Source organism: Melopsittacus undulatus, chromosome 10 (assembly GCF_012275295.1).
Source record: "Melopsittacus undulatus isolate bMelUnd1 chromosome 10, bMelUnd1.mat.Z, whole genome shotgun sequence".
Lineage (NCBI taxonomy): Eukaryota > Metazoa > Chordata > Aves > Psittaciformes > Psittaculidae > Melopsittacus > Melopsittacus undulatus.
The window spans coordinates 8927311-8947557 of record NC_047536.1 but is presented as its reverse complement, the minus strand read 5'-3'; the positions used below and the strand labels follow the sequence as shown (position 1 = coordinate 8947557).

The 20247-nt window shown below is 48.6% G+C and overlaps 1 protein-coding gene across 2 annotated transcripts in view; it reads right to left on the bottom strand.

Annotated features, from left to right (window-relative positions):
• SH3PXD2B (SH3 and PX domains 2B) overlaps positions 1-20247 on the bottom strand; it is a 73039-nt gene that overhangs the window by 12754 nt on the left and 40038 nt on the right. Inside the window, exons 4-7 of one of the 2 annotated variants that reach the window (XM_034066767.1) lie at positions 17025-17101; positions 13922-14013; positions 5490-5515; positions 5084-5119 (exon numbers count right to left, since the gene is read on the bottom strand). In XM_034066767.1, coding sequence (XP_033922658.1) covers positions 5084-5119; positions 5490-5515; positions 13922-14013; positions 17025-17101 — 231 coding nt within the window. The remainder of the gene's footprint in view (positions 1-5083; positions 5120-5489; positions 5516-13921; positions 14014-17024; positions 17102-20247) is intronic. The other variant, XM_034066768.1, reaches the window with a different exon arrangement.

The following is a 20247-nucleotide window of genomic DNA, read 5'->3' as shown; positions in this document are numbered from 1 at the left end:
AGGCTGCGGGTGGCACTGCGAGCTAAGGCCAGGGACACCCGGGAGCACCGCCAGCCCCTGCTCGGCAAGAGACCAGCAGCGAGGAGCTTGTATTCTGCAAGCACGTCTTCATTTGTGAGAGTGCTCAGGATACAGATGCACACCCTTCACTTGGTGATGCTCGCTATGGCAGCACCGCAACAGAGGATTCCACTCGCATCAGACACTGCTTAAGAAACATGGTCCCAAGTTTGTCCCTATACACCCACCAAAGCCACCCTTTTCCCATACCTGCACCGAGGCTTGTGGTGTGCAGGAAGACCACAAAGTCACCCAGGGCTTTGCATACTAACACAGCACACTCTGAGTGTGCTCAGTGCTAAGCCTGGCCTATTCAGCCCCACCAAGCTCGGTGTTCAGTTGGCTCAGCCTCCTGCTAAAGAAGCTCTGGCTACCCAGAGGTTACTCTGGTTACCCATAACACCACCAGCACTTGTCCCATCTGCCTCCAAAGCCTTCAAGAAGCAAAAAGCTGTCAGAAACCATTGCCCACGACTCCTCTCCACTCCAAGCCCTGGCTCTGGCCTCCAATCCAACACTTCAGCTTGCAGCTCCACAACATGTTAGATGAGGACACTGTTACATTACCCTGTTCTCCCCAGGTGCAGAAAGAATTAATACCTACCATGTGCTTTGGAAGTAGGACAGTGTTAATTATTATAGCACCAGTGATCAAGAGTCACACATCTGATGACGGGTGTTAAGCTGTATGTACAGGGGCTGTGCATGTATGCTAAGGAGAGAGTCTCAAGCTTTGGGTTGGGGCATAAATCACATCTGCTGCAGACCTCTAGCTGCTATAGCACAGCAGATGTACAGGACAGTTACCTCCCAGTCTGAATGGTGTGAAATTACATAGAGAGTGGTAGTCTCTTGGGACAGTTAGGTGAAATGCAGCAAAGAAATTCAGGCTACGTTATCAGGAACACATTTCTATGGCAAGTGCACCTACCCTGCAAGAGAACCCAACACATGAGAGGACTCAGCCTGACAAAAGATCTTTCTCATGGGGAAACTTATTGCAGAGCATAGGTTCCCCAGCAGGAAACCTACAGTGGCACACTCATCCCAGAAGGGTATGAGTAGAGATGGACAAGATCTAGCAGGTCTTCATCAACCCTAGGATGCTCCATTGCCTCACACAGTTCTCCTGTGCACAAGGGTCACAAGCTCTCAAATTGGTTCTGAGAAAGAAAGACCACAACAAAGATTTAAATGAACAATGTATCTTCAGGGCAGTCTTATTTAAAGGAAAGAGGCAAATTGTCCATGTTATTCTGCTATAAACAGCGCTCTGCAGAGCTCCAGGTGAGCTGGCCAAGTGCAGAGAATCTGTTACCACTAATGAAAGCTTCCTCTGTACTAAAACCCAGAGGTGGGGCACCAGACAGAATTAAAAATAGTCCTCTAAAGTGAATGGTGGATGCTAGGACTATCTGTTCTACTAGCTCAATTAAAGGTTTGTGCTTAAAGTGATCAGAGGATCTATTCAACCCCCGGGAGAAGAATAACAGCTACAGGAAGAGAGAAGTACTCTCTTTTCTGCCTCCCTCGCTATAATTACACTCATTGCTCTGAGGCTATTTGTAGTTTCAGCAGGCAATTCTGGATGCCCCAATGTACCTATTAAACCAACAACAGAAGTTGTAATCTGAGCTTGGAGGAAGATGTAGGAGTTAATTTCAGGAGCATCTTCACCTGGCATAATCATCCTTAACCACAAAACCCACACTCAAATAAACAACAAAACATCCTATATAGGGACAGACTTGGGTCTCTTAAAAATAGCAATGGTGTAAACCTTACCATCTAAGATGAGAGACAGTACTAAAGTTCTGCAGCTGGGGAGCAGAGGAAGCATTACTACAGTCCAGAGCCCACAAGAGAGTGAGTTTTGCATACAGGTGTAGGCAGGAACACATCATTTGTATCCTGAACACCCCTCACTTGTGAGACTGACACAGATGTGGCCTTAGAAGGGATGTGCATTGGCTCATGACACAGAGAGGTCCTTAGACTGGTCTTGCAGAACTGATGCTTTCTGTGGATGAAGGAGAGCCACTGGGGAGACACATAGTTCCAGGCAGTGCACATCCCAGCTACCAACCCAAGGACTGCTCAGGAGAGTGACCTTGCTCTTGAGACATGTCACATACAGGTCAGCCCGTAAATCTCTGCAGGTTTTGTTTGACCAGAAACTTGTCCATTCACCCAAAGTGCTGAGATGGACAAAACCAGTAGGAATTCTCATGTATATGGAGTTGCTTGTGATGTTTCTAGCCTTTCCAATCCCTGGCTTTGCAGTATCAGTGACAAAAGCCAGGACTTTATTATGGGGCTTAGACACTGGTGCCTTCACAGGGAAACAAAGAGCTCAGGCACAGGGGGCACAGGTACGTGGCTTTGAAGCTGTACACTCCAGTCCTTGCCTAACACATCCTCCAAAGATGTAATTCTTTGGATAAAGTTTTTTCCTCCTAGTCCTCTGGCCTGTGCTAATCAGACCCAATGTGCTCACTCTCCCAGCCTCTCCCATGAGTTTGTGAAGAACAGCACTGCAAAAGTGACTTTCTCCCTGCTCTCACATGAAATGGGCAGTAGATGCTGTGCTGTACCTTTTGCAAGTCTCTCATCTCTCCAGGGATTTTTCCAGAACTGGAAAATAATCACATGGAAACATCATTCACCATTGGAGTTTTAGAAAAGTCTCCCTATGGCTGCTGTAGGATACAAGAGCTGTGTTTTCACTGTATCTCATTAGAACGAATACTGTGGTTTGGGGGCTTTGTAGACACACTGCATAACACAGCAAAAGGGATGTGGCCACATAAGGAAGCATCTAAAATAAAGCTGGCAGGGGGATATTTGAGCTTTCTGCCAGCCTCTTTGGGCAGCTCCTTCCAAATACACACTCTGCAGACAGTTTCAGGTTCCCTTGCACTAAATGAGTGCTGCAATGAACCCATGACTGAATAGAAATGCTCAAAACAGTCTTAGGGACTGACAAGATGACTACTTTTAGATGTACCTAAATCAGTGGTCAAGTCAGTCCTCAGGATCCCAGAGACTGGGGAATAATCCATCCCCCTGGAAGCTGCAGGCTGTATGGAGCTTGGGCCCCCACCTAAGGTTCACAAACATGTGGGATTATAAATACTGGTAAAAAAATACTAAGCAGAGGAAACAGATTTTATTTCCAATGCTTCCTTGCGTCGGGCCCTCCTCACAACAGCAAATGTCACTTGAGTCTCTTTGTCACCACGGGAGGTTGAGGGCAGGCAGCACTTTAACCCGCTTCGTATCCCAGTGTTTGCTTAAATCCCATTTCAAACAGGGCTTGCTGCCAGGAGCTCGGGAGGTTTCTCCAGCACTCTCATGAAGAGCAGTGCAAGCCCTCTCCAGCAATGCTGGGAGAAATCAGCAATTGGGAACTTCTTTTTGGAAAATACTCATGATTTGTGTTTGTGCATAGCTACTGGATGCCTGTTCCTTAGGGAGACCCATAATGAATGAGCCTTGTTTGTGCCTTGCTGCAGATTGGCTACCTCAAAGCAGGCCTGGCTTTAGAAACTGATTAACTTCCTCAAGGCATAAGTGGTATCGGGATAACAGCAGCAGAAACACACTGTTTCTGCTGCCAGAAAATGCCACACAGTGAAAGTAGCCTCTGAACATGTCTGGCATGAGGCATCACCCTTTGTAATGTTACTGCATGCAAACATCTTTCCCTGATGGCTACTGCACATATGCCAGATGCCATGGGCAAAACAGTGCAACCTGCAATGCCAGAGCAGGCTCTAGCTTGGACACTTTCTAAACTCTCCCTGTTTCCTCCCTCTCAGCGGTGACAAGCAAACAGCATCCCAATGAGCATTTAATCTTTGACCTCAGCAACATCCCTCTTCCACTTACAAACCCCCCATGCCAATAGGATGGCAGGGTGAAGTTGCCCATAAACTTGCAGTGGGAAGGCAGGACAAAGGCAGGACACAAGCAGGGAAAAAGCTCCTGCTTCTCTAACAGCCAGCACCCTTACACTGAATTCTGCCATCAAAGAACTGAGTTTTGCAGCAGAATATTTTTCCCTCTTCTTCTCAACCCCAGAAAGGATTTCTTTTTTCTTGCCTAATACAAGTGGACAGGATTCAAAATGATCTAAACACACACTGATCTCATAGGGAAATACAACACCCTTCCCTTACACACCAAATGTTCCTGCTGAGCCAGCACACAAGAGTTTGTTTTTAAGATGAGGGAAATTTTATCTTTTTTACCAAAAGGGAGGAGAAGGGAAGAAAATGCAGCCTGTTTTTTTCCCCACCCATAGCAAGAAGCTTCTTTCTCCCTCCAAAGCTAGATGAAGACCCACCACTTTGGTTTATAGCAGTGCTAACTCCATGGCCAAAACCTTTTACACAACCTATTTCAGCAGAATCTCCATCCAAACCTTCCTTCCCAAAGACCCTCATGCTACCTTTTTATACCTTCTCTGATAGCTCTGGTAGCTGAAAGATGCCCTCCCTAATCCACAGATTGAAGGCTCTGTCCCTCCCCTCTCCTCCTCTTTCTGGCAAGCACAGATAACTGCTAACACACCAACTAGGGGGTCTTCCAGAGATGTTCCTCTCTTGAGGATCAGGGTTAGGGCATCCCAGACCCAACCATCCACCCAATAGAGTCCCAGTTAATGTGATCATGAAGCAGAAAGTGCTGCTGCATCAGAGGCCTTTTAACCTCACGCTGGCTACCAAGCAGCTCAGACCCTCCTCTGGACATGGGAAATTCTGCATCCCCATCCTCCTGGCTGCAGACCAAGCCCTTCACCCCAGACCTGTGATGGAGCTGCTGCGTGTGGAGCTGTACCGACAGCCAAGCGCCAGTCCCAGCCTGCTGTACCTCCTCTCCACTACTGCCCCGTGTCCACCAGCCACCACAGAAAGCTACAGGGGACGTGACAGCTTCTTGCCCACCCAGCCCGAGCAGATGTCCCGCTGGTGAAAGGCAAAGCAAGAGCAAGGGCCGGGCAGCGAGCGGCTGTTACTACCTCTCTGCAGGAAAGAGGCCGTTCTCTGGATAAACCCTGATGGAGGAACAAAAGGACGGGAGACAAGGCATGAGGTGGGGAGGGAAATGAACTCGGGGTGGCAACAACGGAGGCAACAAGTTGGTTAATGAGTGAACGGGGGGGGCATTGCAGCACAGAGAGCTGCGGGCGTCTATCCCACCTTTGGGAGTGCCACGGGATGCACAGGGGACATGGGACCAGGACTTGGAGACTGCAGTGAACTCCCAGGTGGATGGAGGAGGCACACCACGCTGGAGAGCACCATAGGGAAAACAGCAGGGGTTTGGCTTGCCATGGGGCCAGGCCCTTGCCCTGCTCCAGGAGACCAAGGGTATGGGTGGAAGGGGGAGTTTGTGGAACCAGCGGAGAGGAAAGGATTGCTTACCAGATCTCTTCTTTCCAATAGGTTCCCTGAAAAAGAGAAGGAAGAGCATCAGCAGAGGGATGGGGCAGCTGGGTTGTTGGCCAAGTACAAACCCACTTAGGAAGGCACAGCTCTTGTGGCCTCCTCAGCCTTGGTCTGAGAGCCACAACTCCTGCCATGTCATTGAGTGAAGGTGGGAGGATTGGGGCTATCTGGCAACAGAGTCAGGAGCTGAGGAAGCCCAAACCCCCAAAGCTGCTCCCAGTGCAGACCACAGCTCCCACAGAAGTGGGCACCAGTCAAAAAACAGGCAAAAAGGGAAACACTGAAGCTCCTCCACATCCTGAGCTCTCAGGGACAAGAGAGGAGCAGCTGGGGAAAGGGCAAACATTTATACCCCAAAACAGGACAAGTCATGTAGACAAGCGTGGTAAAAGGGATGAGTACTATGGCTGTGCAGCTCAAGAATCTTAAGGACACAGCAAACAGGAGATATTGGTGGCTATGAAGAGGCAAAGAGGTAGCTTCAGCATAAGCCCTCTTGCTACGGCCAGCACTGGCCACACCACTGATGAGATGGGTTAGAAACCACAGGTCATGGGTCCCTTCTCTTATTTGAACGTTGCCAAGAAACACGGTCCCTGAACAGCCTCAGACCCAGGCACAAGCAGAACTCTTCAGGCATGATGACATCTGGGTTCTTTCACAATTAAAGAGCAAACACCAAAGCAAGGAAAATATGGGCCTAGAAAATCATGGGGAACAAACCGAGACACCCAGATGGCCTGAAAACCAAACAAGTGCACCAGCCCTGTCCACAGCCTGACCACGGCGGTCCATGTTGCTGCAAAAGGGCTCTCAACACTTCCATGTAATTCACCACTGTGGGCTTGAAATGCTTCTGTAGTGTGTGTGATGGTGGCTGTTCCCTGTTCCCTTACAGAGGAGACTGCTCTCCCTGCTCTTCAGACTCACATGCATGGCAGATCAAGACCATGTAGCCAAAATGAAATATTCTGGTACAAGGAGACCTACACCTATCCTTGTTACTTACAGGAACAGTGAAAAGCACAGAGCAGGCACTGGAGCTTCCAAGGAGGAAAACATTCACCTGGTGGTAAGGCTCTGAGCTGCCTGATTGCTGCTTGGAGAGGCAGCTGGACCAGCCCAGGTAGACCCCAGGAGCCTCTTCGTCTGTTTATCAAGTCCACTGGTAAAACAATCTTTCCTGCCCTCCCCCTTGTTTTCAGGCTAACCAAAGAAACCCGTCAACGCTCAGCCAGAAAGCCAGCCAAAGTGGGGCTATGCTTTGCTCTCCTTCAAGCTTATCTGCATTTTCAGACCATAATTACTACAGACAGTTTATTCCCCCAGAGCAATGGGGTGATGTAGGGACTTGGCTGCCTCCAAAGCCTGCCCACCCATCCTGGCAATGCATTCTGTTTACAGTGCCTTATCCTCCCAGTCCCCCCTTCCCTTTGCACTTTAAACCTCTGGTACACATCCATGGAGCTATCAATAAAGTTAAATGAAATGCAACAAAGATGGACTAGAAACAAATGGGACGTGGTTATCTAGAAACTGGAGACTATCTGTTAAGGTCAGAGACCACAGACTGTGCAAACACCTAAATACCAGGTCCCGGGTACAGAGACACTGGAGGAAGCTACTGGACAGAGCATCCCAAAGACATTTCTAAACAGAGACCACATTGCAGAGCTAAACCAGAGTTCATCATTAAGCTGCATTAAACTTGCCCCAGCGCAGCAGTATGGCAGGGCAGGGAGGTGAAGCAAGGCCAAATGAGCACCATGGTGGACATGGCACCCTCGTGTTGACAGGAGGACACTGATGGAATTAACTTGTTTTTTCCCCTGCCATCTGCTAAATCTATTACTGCAACTGATCCCCCTGTTTCCTTCCCCTGGCTGCTCTGTCTGAGTGAGGGGGCAAGGAAAGAGCTGCAATTTCACTTTGCTGCTGGGTTGTTCCTGGCATAAGTACAAAGAGCTGCAGGTCTGAAGACCAGAAACACCAGCCCACCACCTCAGAGGGGACAAGAGGCTCAGACAAGACAGGAAACAGCAATAAAACCCCATCAGCATCTCCTCCTCCTCCATTCCCGGTGGACCAGGGAAAGGCATGCTGCAGAGCTCGCATGCACAGCTGCCTGGAAACTGGTGGTTCCAAAGAAAAGGAGAAGGAAAGGCCACTCTGCCTTCCACTGTGAAACTCATTTAGCTCTTACTCCCACAACAGCCAGGCCATGCAAATGAACCAGGCATTCACATCACAGTCACAAAGCATGATACACAGACTGTTCTTCAATGGTATGTAGGCAAGCTGTTAAACTCCTTACTGCAGGATGCTGTGGACACTGACAGGGTTCATGGACTTACAGGGTCATAATTCAGGCAAAAAAAAAGTTAATTAAAGGCTGCCATTTATAAACCCAGGAGAACCCTAAAGGCTACAACAGTGCCTAAAGAAGAGGTATTACAAGCTTGCTTTACTTTAAACTCCTTCCTAAGGCACTCACATGCAGTGGCTGCTAGGTGAGGCAGACCTCTGTGTGCTGCAGGGAGGTGGTTCTGAGTTTGCCATGCAGAAGAACCCATCTTGCAGTGGGACTCATGGAAGGAAGGTGTCCTGACAGCCTGGGGACCTCTGCACCATGCCTGCTGCCCCACAGGTGCTCACAGAGCTGGACAGGGGCAGCGGAGCACCAACACAAGGAAGGCAATTCCAGCTGCTGCAAAGCCAGCCAGACTGGAGCCACCATCAACATGCAAGATGAAATAGATATGAAGTCATCATTCCAAGGAAATGTCTCTTGCAGAAAAAATCTTGCTCCTGTAAAAAGCCATCCTTCTGTATTGCAGTAATGTCATCAAAATAGTTAACATGAGGTACATCATTTTGTAAGTATACGGCAAGCTTGGAGATGCTAGCAAAGGTTAGGGAGGTGAGAGATTGAGAAACGGGGTACAACACAGCTCTTGCTTGGGAAAATTGCTGTTTAGCAAATGCTCTACTGAGCACTGAATAGAGCTCCTGTCCCCCACACTACAGTGCCAGTGCTACTACCGTGCTTAACCACTGGACAGCTGGCCAAGCTGCACCTTCAGGCTCAAAAAGCTGCCCTCTTAGCACAGAAAATCAGTTACTCTGCCCATGCAAATGGCTTGCACTGGCACAAAGAGTATTTTTGCAGAATGGATTCAACCCCTCTGACATTTCCATCTGCTGTCATTTAGAAAAGACAGTGCTCAACAGAGACTAAATGAGACTACTGTTTTGGAGCTAAGACCTAGCCTGCATAAACTTTGCTAACCTGGTGAATCTGCACGTAGGCATCAGGAGAGCAGCAAAACAAACAATTCATTATACCAGCTGTAATTTGCCTGGATAGCAGGACATGGCTCAAAAGCCACAAGCCAGCAAGCATCCTTACCCAAACCAACATTCATCAACTCAGAGATCTCTAGTTTATCAGCAAAAGCTCCTGGAATGGCTTCCTAGATGGGGCAGCCACTCCATCTTGGATCAGGGATCTGAGCCCACCCTTCTTTCATTAAATCCCCTGTCACCTGGCCCAGGAGTTCATGCCACTATTATCCCCCAAACAAACACCACACAAGGATGACAAGGAAAACTTTTGCTCAATGACAAGGAAAGGTAACCACACAAAAAGCTACAGGGAAGCAGGAAGGGAAGAGACTTGGTGTTGGAAGACACTGGCTACAAGTTTGCACTTCCAGTTTACGGAAACAAGGGAAAAGAGAAGATTAGCTCTGTTTTAATGATGGAAATACGCATCTGTCTAACATCCTCTTTTGGCTCTTTGGACCAAACTGCAGCCCTAAGCAGGACCTTTCAGTCAGCCCCCGTGGCAGACAAGCTGGCACAGTCAGATCACATCAGGTCTGACTCTCATTTTAGCCCTGTTCTTCCTTCTATGATTTACTGCGGCTGGTGCCTGCCTGGACACCCTGTCATCCTGCATGCAGGAAGTAATTCATTACCCTGCCTGCCTGTGCCACCCCCACCTAACCGCACATCACCAGGATTTGGGATTAATAGAATAAAGACAGGCTGCTGGAGTCGCTGCAGGCTCAGCCTCATTAGCAGCATACTTTCCTCATGTGGTCAGGTCCTAGCTCCTTGTCATGTGCCTTCCACAGGCAGCCCCCAGCACTAACAGCCCTATGCTGACAGCAGGAACCAGTCAGGATCCTGGGTCCTGCCCATTCTCTTTCTCCCTCCAGTGATGCTTCCCAGGGCAGGGCATGAGGCAGGGATGATCTGGGTTACTCCTTCTGCACTTGGTCCTCCACCTCAGCAAACATCCGTGGCAGCAGAGGTGAACTGCCCTTAAAACACCCCCAAATCCTTTCCCTTTAGCCAAGCCCTGTCTGCGAAAAATAGGAGGAAGACAAGATGAGGATGTGAGCTCCAAGGTACCCACACATATAAAGTCTTCTTAACAAGCCTTCAGAGAGTCCCGGTGGCAGGACTGCTGCCCACCCCAGCTCTGTGCTAAGCCTTGGTGTGCTGTCTGAGCAGACAGGGAATCCACATCAGCCCTGGCTTCCCTTTGCAGGAGACCTGCTGGACTCAGACAAGACCAGCACATAATGATGAAGACAGAAGAGGAAATTCTGTCTTTTAAAGACATCAGTAACTCCTGAAGCTGGTAGCTTTCAAACTGTGAATCCACAGCCTCCAGACAGAGTGAGGAGGGGTGCTCCAGGACATCTTTAAGAAATTAAGAGATAGTAAATTTGCTTTATAGGTGCCTGTGCCCCCATTGGGGAAGAAAACAAAAATCAGGTTAAGCTAAAAGGTTCTAAAGCACAACTTTAAGTGTCTTATATATGATGAGATGCTCAGCTACCTGAAACACAACAATGAAAGATGCTTTTAATGAAAAAGGCTTATCATGGCCAGGGTGCCTCCTGTACGGAGGAGAGCAGCCCTGCAGCCTCTGTGGAACAGCACGATGAGGGCTTCCATTCCCAGCACATCCCATTTGTACACCATGGACAACTATTAAGTAGCAACCTAGGAACACTGTGGAGTTAACCTGGGCTCCCGCATGTCGCAGAGCTGAAGTTCAGCTGGCGAGGACAATCAGCAGCTGAATGCCTTGACTCAGCAGTGGCTGTGTGCCCAGCCATTCAGACTTCCCTGCCTTCTTCCAGAAACTCTTTGCTGTGGCTAAAACAGACTTTAAGTTGAAAAAGGGTGGATGGGAGGTACGGGGGGTGCTGCACACAGCAACTTCCCACCTCAACAGCCAAGCATCCTGCTGCTGGTCAGACCTGCTGAGATATGCGGGGAGGAGGAATCTGATGATTTCTCTTCTTTGAAACTACTGTTTCTGTAGGGCTTTCATCCAACACCAAAGAGAAAAATCCCACATCCCCTCAGATGCTGACTTTCCAGAGCATTTCTCTTTTCCTTCTGCCCCCCACCACGGCTCTGTGGCCACTTCTTCCCAAAGTTAGCCAATGCCTCTAGATTTCAGCCCCACTTTGATCCATCACCGGGCAGCCCTCCAAGGCTGAAGCAGTTGACTTATCCCAGTCCAGAGTTTGCTGGACAGGGATCCATGTCACAAAAGCCACTGATCATCACTGCCAGTGGAAACATCACAACCTCAATCTGCTCTACTGTTTGAAGTGACTTGGTTTTCTTAGTGCTCCAAACACCAGGAAAGGGACACTGAAAGGAGCTGCACTGCAGGAAAGCAGAAGGAGAGCTCTGGCTCAGCCCAGGAAGAGCTCCAGAGCTGGGGAAAGCAGACATGACAGGGGCATGAACACAGATGCGTGGGCTGTCCAGCCTTTTCTTTCCATTCCCAAACACTGCCAGATCCAAGGACTAAATTCACCCTTTGCAGTTAAACCAGAGCTCCATGGACTGCAGTCAACTGCAGGCCCTGAATGTGGTTTGACATCCTGGGGTGATGCAAGTTGGATGGATCCTATACCTGCACCCCAGACAAAAGCAAGCAGAGGATGCCTCCAACAACACTCAAAGGATGTTCTCTTCAGTGGCATCAGCTGCAATGCCCATGGGTGTGTTGCAGCCTGAGGTGTCAGACAGGAAAGCCAAGGTGAGAGATGGGGAGTAGGAAGACTCCCAGCCACGGTGCCATGAGAGCGGCTGCCTGGCTTGGCACCAAGCATGCTGACCAGTCCATTTTCTCTCCCTCATTCCCGCCTTTCAGCCATCCAGCATGAAACGCTGCCTTTTCTTTTTCACTCCGCTCATGGCCTGGCTGCCTTTCAAATTCCCGGAGAAAAGTATTTATCTGCTGGAGAAATGATGACATCCAGCCAAACCCCAGACATGCCATCGCGTCGGATCCAGCCCAGCCGTCTATCACAGCTCTCATCTCATTATTGGTAAGGTGGCTGTGAGCCAGCACTCGGAGCTCAGGAAAGGGCTCCCACCAATCTCTCCAGAGGAGAGAGTCAAGGACTTTTATTAATTAGCATTTTGAATTGTAGCTAATAAATACCCGTTTGGCATTCAGGCTGGGACAGGAAACACAACAGAGATGTCCTTGAGATGCTATAGCATTTTCCTGCTGGAGGCAAATGGACAGGAGTCACCCGCTAAGTCATTCTACGTGCTGTGAGCTTGCCTCTCCTCCCTGGAGAGGAGAAAGCAACAGGAGGGAATATGAACACCACTGGATCCAGTGATGCATCATCTGCTCACCCATCCAGCACTGCACTGCTCAAACACTCACAGACACACAGTGAGTTTGCAGTGAGGGCAATTTCGCACCTGGGAGCTGCTAAAAGGACACTGTGGGATGTACCTGAAGACAGACCCCACAACGCAAGCACATCCTTGGGATTGGAGTCTGGGCTGGTACCTCTGCTCCCCTTGTCTGTCAGACCCACAGGCAGACAGCAAGGGACATGGCACTGATCATTGCTTGGTCAGACATCCAGGAGCTACAGCTTCAAATACAGCAGAGCCCTGAGCTGCACCACTCTGGGCTTGACACTCTGCATGCAAAGGTCTCCACAACTGAATCTGCTCCTTGTTCTGGCCACAGCCCCCACCTCATCTGATTTCTGGCTCCATCTACAAGACAAAATATAGGTGAGGAAAGTGCATGCCAGACTGGAGCTGCCCTTCAATACACCATGTATGAAAGTGCCTCAGCTACCGGCAGGCTCAATAGCTGACTCCTTTTCCAAAGCAGCTCACCCTCCCATTGCACAGGGCTCAAAGACTAATGCACAGACTGCCCCCCACATCCCAAAAAAAGCCTCAGGGACCATTAACACCACGATAAACCCCTACACCATGTCCTTGCAAGCTCATCTTTAACTTGCATCTCTTGCTTGTCCTGGAGCTGCTGCCTTTGCTAAGGGATGACTGACAGGGTGGCAGGTTAAATGTGAGCAATAGCTGGGCAGGACAGATGACAGCGCCAGCGGACAGCAAGCAATCAGTTAATGGGCTCCAGAGCCCTCAGACCAATCTCATCAAGTGACCAGGCATTGCAGCAGGAATGATGACAGGCCAAGCAAATAGAAACAGGAGCCACAGGGGGAAAGCAGGGATGGGGGAAGGGAGAATTAAGACAGGGAATGGAAAATAAATGAAAACCCAGGGAGGAGATGTAGTCCACACAATCGTAATACTCAGCTGGAGAAAGGCTCAGTGTTGCTGCTCAGAGGAGAAAAACTAAATCCCTTTATCTACCTCCACACCCTTCCAATACAGAATGATGTCAAATCAATTTACTGCCTTTCCTCTCACAATTAATCAAGGCTCCTCCATTGCTCAACCTTTGGTAGAGCTGCACATCATGTCACATGCAGCATAAAAAGAGAGAGCACATAGCAGGAGATGGAGGCGGCTGATCAGATTTATGCTGCTTGTGATTAGTAAGAGATGGGTGGCTCCTGGCCAAAGTAGCTCATAGTCACAAGACTTATAACCACACAGAGTTGCGTAAGGCACGCGAGATTCCTTGCAAATGTTCCTTGTTTTGCATGGAAAGACTCTGGAGTGTTATTATAGATGGGACTCATGGACATGGTTAAGGGCAAGGGCCTTTCAAATGAGGCAGAGGTCATTAGTAGCCATGTGAATTGAGGCTTTTTAGACTAACCATGTTTCTGAAACAGGCATTACAGACAGAAAGTGGCACAGGAGAAGACCAGCTCTTCACAGGGTCCCAGATAATTGTTTCCACTTCCCCACTGGAGAAGGCTGCGCAAAGAGTTGGCTGAATAGATTGAGGTGTCCACCTTGAGCTGCACAGCCCCATTCCCTCTCCAAGAAAGTCTCCAAATCCTAGATCTGTGACTCATGGAGGGAACCACTGATGAACATCACAGTCTTATGGATACCGTCAAGTTTAAGGCAGCTTGTGTTCCATCACCACCCTGGCAGTGGCAGCCACCCGATCAACTTACTCTTTGGGGGGTGTCAAGTCATCGGGTCTTGTCTCAAAGAACTGGAGAACCTCCTCGCACTGGGAGATGTAGGGAGGCAACTGGATCAGAGCCTGTGGACGAAACAGATACACTGGTGATGGAAAGCGTCAAGACTGTGCAAAGAGGCGAGTAAGGACAACACCTTCAGAGTACAGGGGACTGGGTCATGGCACCAAGCTCCAGAAGTGTGGAGCCAGGCTGGGGAGAGCTACAGCAAACACACACTGGAGTAGAGCAAGACCCAGAGAGCCCCAAGTAACACTCACCACACCACCCCTGCTGCAACTGAAGACTAAAGGAGAATAAGTAGAGATTGCCCAGGCCCTGCTTAGCCCGCTCCATCCTTTCGGATGCACGTGCCCTCACAAGGTAAGAGATATGGGGACATCCATCCCGGCACCCAGCCTCCCAGCCATCACAGGGTCCAGTTTCCTAGCCGTGCCGTGGATATGGAGCCATCAACCTTGGGAAAGGCTTTATACACAGCAGAATCTTAGTGGCATCAGCCCTGACCAGCACATCCCAAAAATGTTCCAATGGGGGATGGCAGCTCAGGAAGAGGCAGGGAAAGAAGCAACAGGAGACAAAAGTGCAGATACCAGCTTGTCATGGCAAGGGCTGGAAGACTGCTATGCGTGCTGTTGGATGGCAGGAGACATAACCTGCCTTTGTTTTTCTCCTTTCCTTTGAAGGAAGCCTATTGCAAAAAGACAGGCTTCAATGGTGGGACTTGCAGGGTGAAAGTGTGTGTGTCTGTGGAAGCTGCGGGCAGAGTCTGGGACAGCAGTATTTGCCTTGGGCCAGAGCTCTTGTAGATCCTCTCCAATGTGTGCTGCAGTGAGGGCTGGACAGGGAAAGCAGGATGGGCAGCTGCCTGATAGAGCACTGCCCTGGGCTCTGCTCATGGGAGAGAGCAGAATCACAGATTACAGTGGCTGCAAGAAAAGTAAAAACCCTCCATATAAAAGGGATGATTTGAGATCTGGGAGCAGTGCTGCAGCCTGGCCTGGAGCAGATGTTTAACCAATTTTCTATATAATTCCCTCTCCTGTCCATTTGCTGTCACAGCAGTCTTGTGACAGGGGTGTGGGCAAACTGAACCACCACTCATTCCTATATCAGAGACAAAGCCACATCTGCAAAGCCCTGGGGTTACCACACAGATCAGATGTGGCTCCATGTTGACCTAATTGCATGCCCCCAAAAGCCCTTCCAGCCATTCAGCACACAGTCATATCCACTGCCAGCACAGCAGACAGGCAGACCACTAATGACAGGCCAGCTGCAATCAAGATCATGTGAGAGGCAGGAGAGAGAAAACTACTCAATCCATTGTCTTTAGGGCCAGGGAAGGACTATTCAAAGACCAAGCTTTGCATGGATGCCATTCCCATGTGGGTACCATTTACCAGTTCCAGGCATCCCATGATCTACACAGATAGTGTGACATCCGTCCCAGCTCTGGCTTTGCCGCCCAAACATGTAAACTGGGAGTGTCTTCAGAATGCAACTTTAGGCCCTGCTGCCCATGAGCCTGAGGAGAAAGATCATTTGCCAAAGACAGACAAGCCTTATTGCACTGAAATCCATTGTCTATGGAGTCAGAAAGATTATTCCCTAGTAGCACTTCTTTTAGCGGTCCACCCAGTCATGTTGGGATAGAGCATCACAGCATTGCAACTCTTTCATCAACCCTCCAACTAACATGTTCTCAAAATCTTTTAGACAGGAGGAAGGCCATTTTCACACTAGGGGGAAGACTAGCAGATGTAGAGCACAAAGAGAACAAACTGGAGAAATGGGGAGAACTTTCAGACCTCCACTCTGCCTTATTCCTCCTCTAGTTGTTTGAAGTCTCATTTGGTGCTAGTTGCTCTTACCAATTGGTCTGATTCATCTACTGCTCTTCTTGCACCTTTCCTTAAATTGCCACATTTTTCAGTACAGTGGGACCTGGAACAGAGCCCTTCAGCAGCAAGAGCACTGCCTTGTGAAAGCAGTGGGTCCCTGCCTTGCTCCTCTCACCTACTTGTACCCCAAATCTTACCCACCTTATTTCGAGGTCTCTCCCAGAGAAGAAGACACACTATTTGTCTTGCAGATGGCAAGAAAGCAAATACTTTCTCACACAGCTCTCTGTGGGAACTTGTTCACAACATATTCACCCAACCCCTCAGCAGGGTCAAGAGGGAGGAGGTATTTTGTATTTCTGTTCTATACCACCACCCTCCAAACATTGACTTCCAATGATAAACACGGCAGTAAGAGTGTGCCCAGGACCCTGTGGCTGCCATCTGCAGCCCACTGTGCCCTCCAAGGACATCTCTCTGCTCCTGCTGACTCCTTGCTCATTCCACATCTCTGCAGCCATTATTCTCACACCCACCTTCAGCTCAGCAGCTTTATGGTTAAGTAGCAGGAACTGGAAGGCCAGGCACAGTGTGCATGTCATTACTTGGTAATGCATTAACAGGAGGAGAGAGAGGCTCCTTAAGTGGGTCGTATAACATCAGCCATTACATTCAGCTGTTAAGTCAAATGGATTCATTATATTTTATGCCATTAATGGCATCATTCTGAGACAGCTGCAGTATCTTACCACTTAGGGACTTCTTCCCAAAATTAAATTTACAGTTGTGTGCATCTGCATGTAGCTGGCATATTTCAGTGATTCAGAAGACAAGGGGCTGATCATGCCTGGCTGGAGCCAAGTGGTTACTTGCGCCATCAGCTTCCCCTGTGCTGTATGGAGCACACAGATCCAAGCACATCTTGCACTACATCTCCATCACTATGCTCTCATTTGGTATCCTGGCCCGCAGTGGTTTTCACCCGCAGCCTGACTGCAGCACTGTCAAGATGCGTTTACTAATTCAACTTTATCCTTGTACTTGTTATTCCAGCCATGACGTCCCTTCCATTGGTTTGGCTGATTCCCAAAACCCACAGTCTCTCCCACCACACAAAGCCCACACTGCCCATCCTCCCAGCACTGGCACACCATTATGTATTATCAGTCAACCAGGATCGAGCCTGATCAAGGTGGCTTCATCATTGGTTGATGCTATAAACCTCCCCTTACCTTGCAGTACTCATCGATGGGTATCAGGCGCTTAACTGCAACGTCACGGATGTGACTCCGGCGGAACAGGATCTTCCCTTAAACAGGAGAGATGGAAAGAGAAAAGCAGGTCAGCACAATACCCAGGAACACTCCCTTGAATCACTCTGTCAGGACCTATTCCCTGTGCATCTTCTTCTTGCCAAAAGCACAGTACCTGAAAAAACCCCCAACGTTCCCTCCCACACATTAAATACCTTATCACAATAAGGCACATTTAAAGCAGCAAGCACATTCAAGGAGAGCAGAGGAAACAATATCCAGCAAACTGCATCCCCATCTTCTCTCACTGATGCAGCGATGATGGAAGAGCAGCCCCTACCCAAGCATGTGTCTGATATCTTACAGTCTGCTGGCATGCAAGTGCTGGGTGTACAAGTCCAGTGGCAAATGCCAGCACTTGCCAGAGAAGTGGACATCCCTGTGACTGCTGGTGAGACACTTGTTGCAGGGCATCTGGGTCTAGTGGGGGCAGAAGCCAAGCCAGAGGATTTCTCTCTGTGAAACTCCTGCATCGAACTGGTCCTCGAAGCCAGCGTTGGGACTGCAGCTCTGAGTCAGACCTATAGGATTTTCCTTCCTGTCTGGGGATTATTTGTGTTCTCCATTAATGGGATCCTCTTGCCCACTCTGTTTCCTCCCCTCTGGCTTGTGGTACAGGCCTCTTTCCTTTGAAGTCTAATGAGTCCTAAATGCTTCAAGCTGCTTTCACAGAGAACAGCTTCTCTGGCATTTAATGAGACTAAAGCCATGAGGAGACAGTGAAACTGATATATGATGATCAAAAGGACTGGTATCTGGTAGGATTTCAGACCCAGCTTCCCAAAGCACCAGGAACTGGCACTGCTTTTGCAATACAATAACCTGGAAAATTGTGGGTTTGGGGGTGGGTTGGGTGGTTACGAAATTCCCACACTTCCTCCTGATATCTTCTGTACCACGGGAAATTCTCATCTCTTTTTGTCCCTACTTGGGTTTCCAGTTCCACCACCAAACCCAGGGAGAGCAACTGATGTGGTCATCCATGCAATCCCTTCACTTATCACTGAGGTCACCATGGGGCAACCCAGAAACCAAACTCCCTTCACAACCAAATACCAACTACCCTTTTTGCAAGCAACATGAGAACAAAGAAAAGCACTCTGGTGAGTCACACCCTTGGATGAACCATGGCTAGTTTCAGCCCTACAGCAAGCCACTGCAGGAGCCATGGCATTGGTGGAACCAGAGGCTGATGGTACCAAGCTATTCAAGAACAGGATGTGGTAAAATGGTGCAGACTTATCACAGCTTTAAAATCAGGGCTGGGTCACCCCTGTGCTCCTCCCTCACTTGTGCAGGATCCGGAACACACATGATTTGTGCATCCTGCCAATGCATTTTTCGAGCAGAGATGAGCTAAGCCAACCCAACTGCAGCTTGCAAGGAGCATGAATCAGAACTTTATGGAGGAGCCAAATCTCCTGCTAGGTTCAGTTAATGCAGAATGCCTTCGAAACCGCACTGTCCAAGGGAACACACAGCAATCATACCCAGTACTAGCTTTGCGCTTGCCCTTCAGTGAAAAGCATAGGGTCAGACCAGTTCATACCAGAAGGATTGTTTCTCTTTTATGTCCTACTGACTGTGAGGGCCTGAGACACTCATGGTGGGAAACGCTCTGCTCTGAAATACATTCCTTCTTGCAGCCTGCCAGAGCCAAGTCCTGCAGTCTTTATGATACAGTGAAAAGAAAATACCACTCGATTCTATCTGTCTTTTAGATTTTGAGGATGAGAAGCCTGGGAACACAGAAGTTGCCTGGAAAGCCTGGGAGCAACAAGCAGGTCGGAGCTCCTTTGTTTGCCTATACCAATTATTTTCTATCAAGACAAGCAAATGATCAACAGTTTTCCCTTCTCATCAGCAGTTGTGGTGTATTTGCTGCCTACGTTTCTATTTGAATGATGATTTTTTAAAAGATGAATGGATCACAATAGTTTCGTTGGCAATTGTTTAAGGAATGGCTGTTTTGCTTTTATGTCTGCCAAAATTCAAACACTAATGGGTGGGTACATTATAAATGTCTGAAATAATAAGCTCTGGGTGTGGGAATACGCAAATGTTCAACAAACAGATGCTAGTGAATAATAATAAAAAGAATATACTTTTGGAGAATAAATATATCACAACTGAAGTGATCTTACATTAGCCCAGGCACAGAACATATGAACCAGCAGGAAATTCAGCTCTTCTCTTGATTTGCTCTAGACCTCGTATTTTTCAACAAGGAAGTTTATTTTCTAACAAAAAGCTGTTCTTTAATCAAAATGCCTAATTAACATAATTGTAGACCCTTCAGCGCTGCCAAACACACTATATAAATCAATGAGTGGCAAGGCAAGAGAGTGCAGGAAAATACTTCCCTCTTAGAAAGGAAAGATGAGCAACTTGCTGCGTCAATGAGATGCAGTATTTTCCTGAGAGCATTTTCCTTAGACCATATCTGCAAATATGTGCTGTCCACTAGTGCTTTTCACATGGCCAAAGACCATATAATGCAAGAGAAATGCATGACATCATTATTCATCCCATATCTGCACCCCTCATTGCTGCAGCTCCAGGGAACACAGTGAAGCCAGTGGTGCTCATCACCTACACCTCATTCTAAGTGCTCTATTTTACCCTGTTTTGCTGCCTCCAGGAGCTTGTAACAACTGAGTTCAATACTGGGGTACTGCCCTGCTAATTGTCCAGGAGGACTCTTTTCCTCCTGCCCACAGCACCTACTCCGTCAAGACTGGACCAGACTGACGTCTAGTATTCTATGGTTCATGCCAAAGGACAGGAGGAAGTTCAGGATTATGTTCCCCAGCAGAAAAGAGGGAAAAGTCTCTGGGATTTTCCAAGGTAAGGTTTCCCAGTTGGCTGAACTGTTCACTCAGTAAACCTGCAGCATGAGAGATGCAGAGTGACAGCAAATGGGGAGCAACCTCAGTTGCCTTTGTAGTATCAAGCAAGAACAAGGACAGCCTTGGTGCAGTTTGGATCCTTGACTCCTGGATGCCTCAGCAAGATTTGATCCATTAGGAGAAAAATAACTACCAGCTCTGCTTTTTCTTTAAGAACATCCTCAGACAAGACTTACTTTTCTTCTAATGTCCTCATAGCAGTGCTCCTGCCCTCAGCTTCAACATCAGCATGA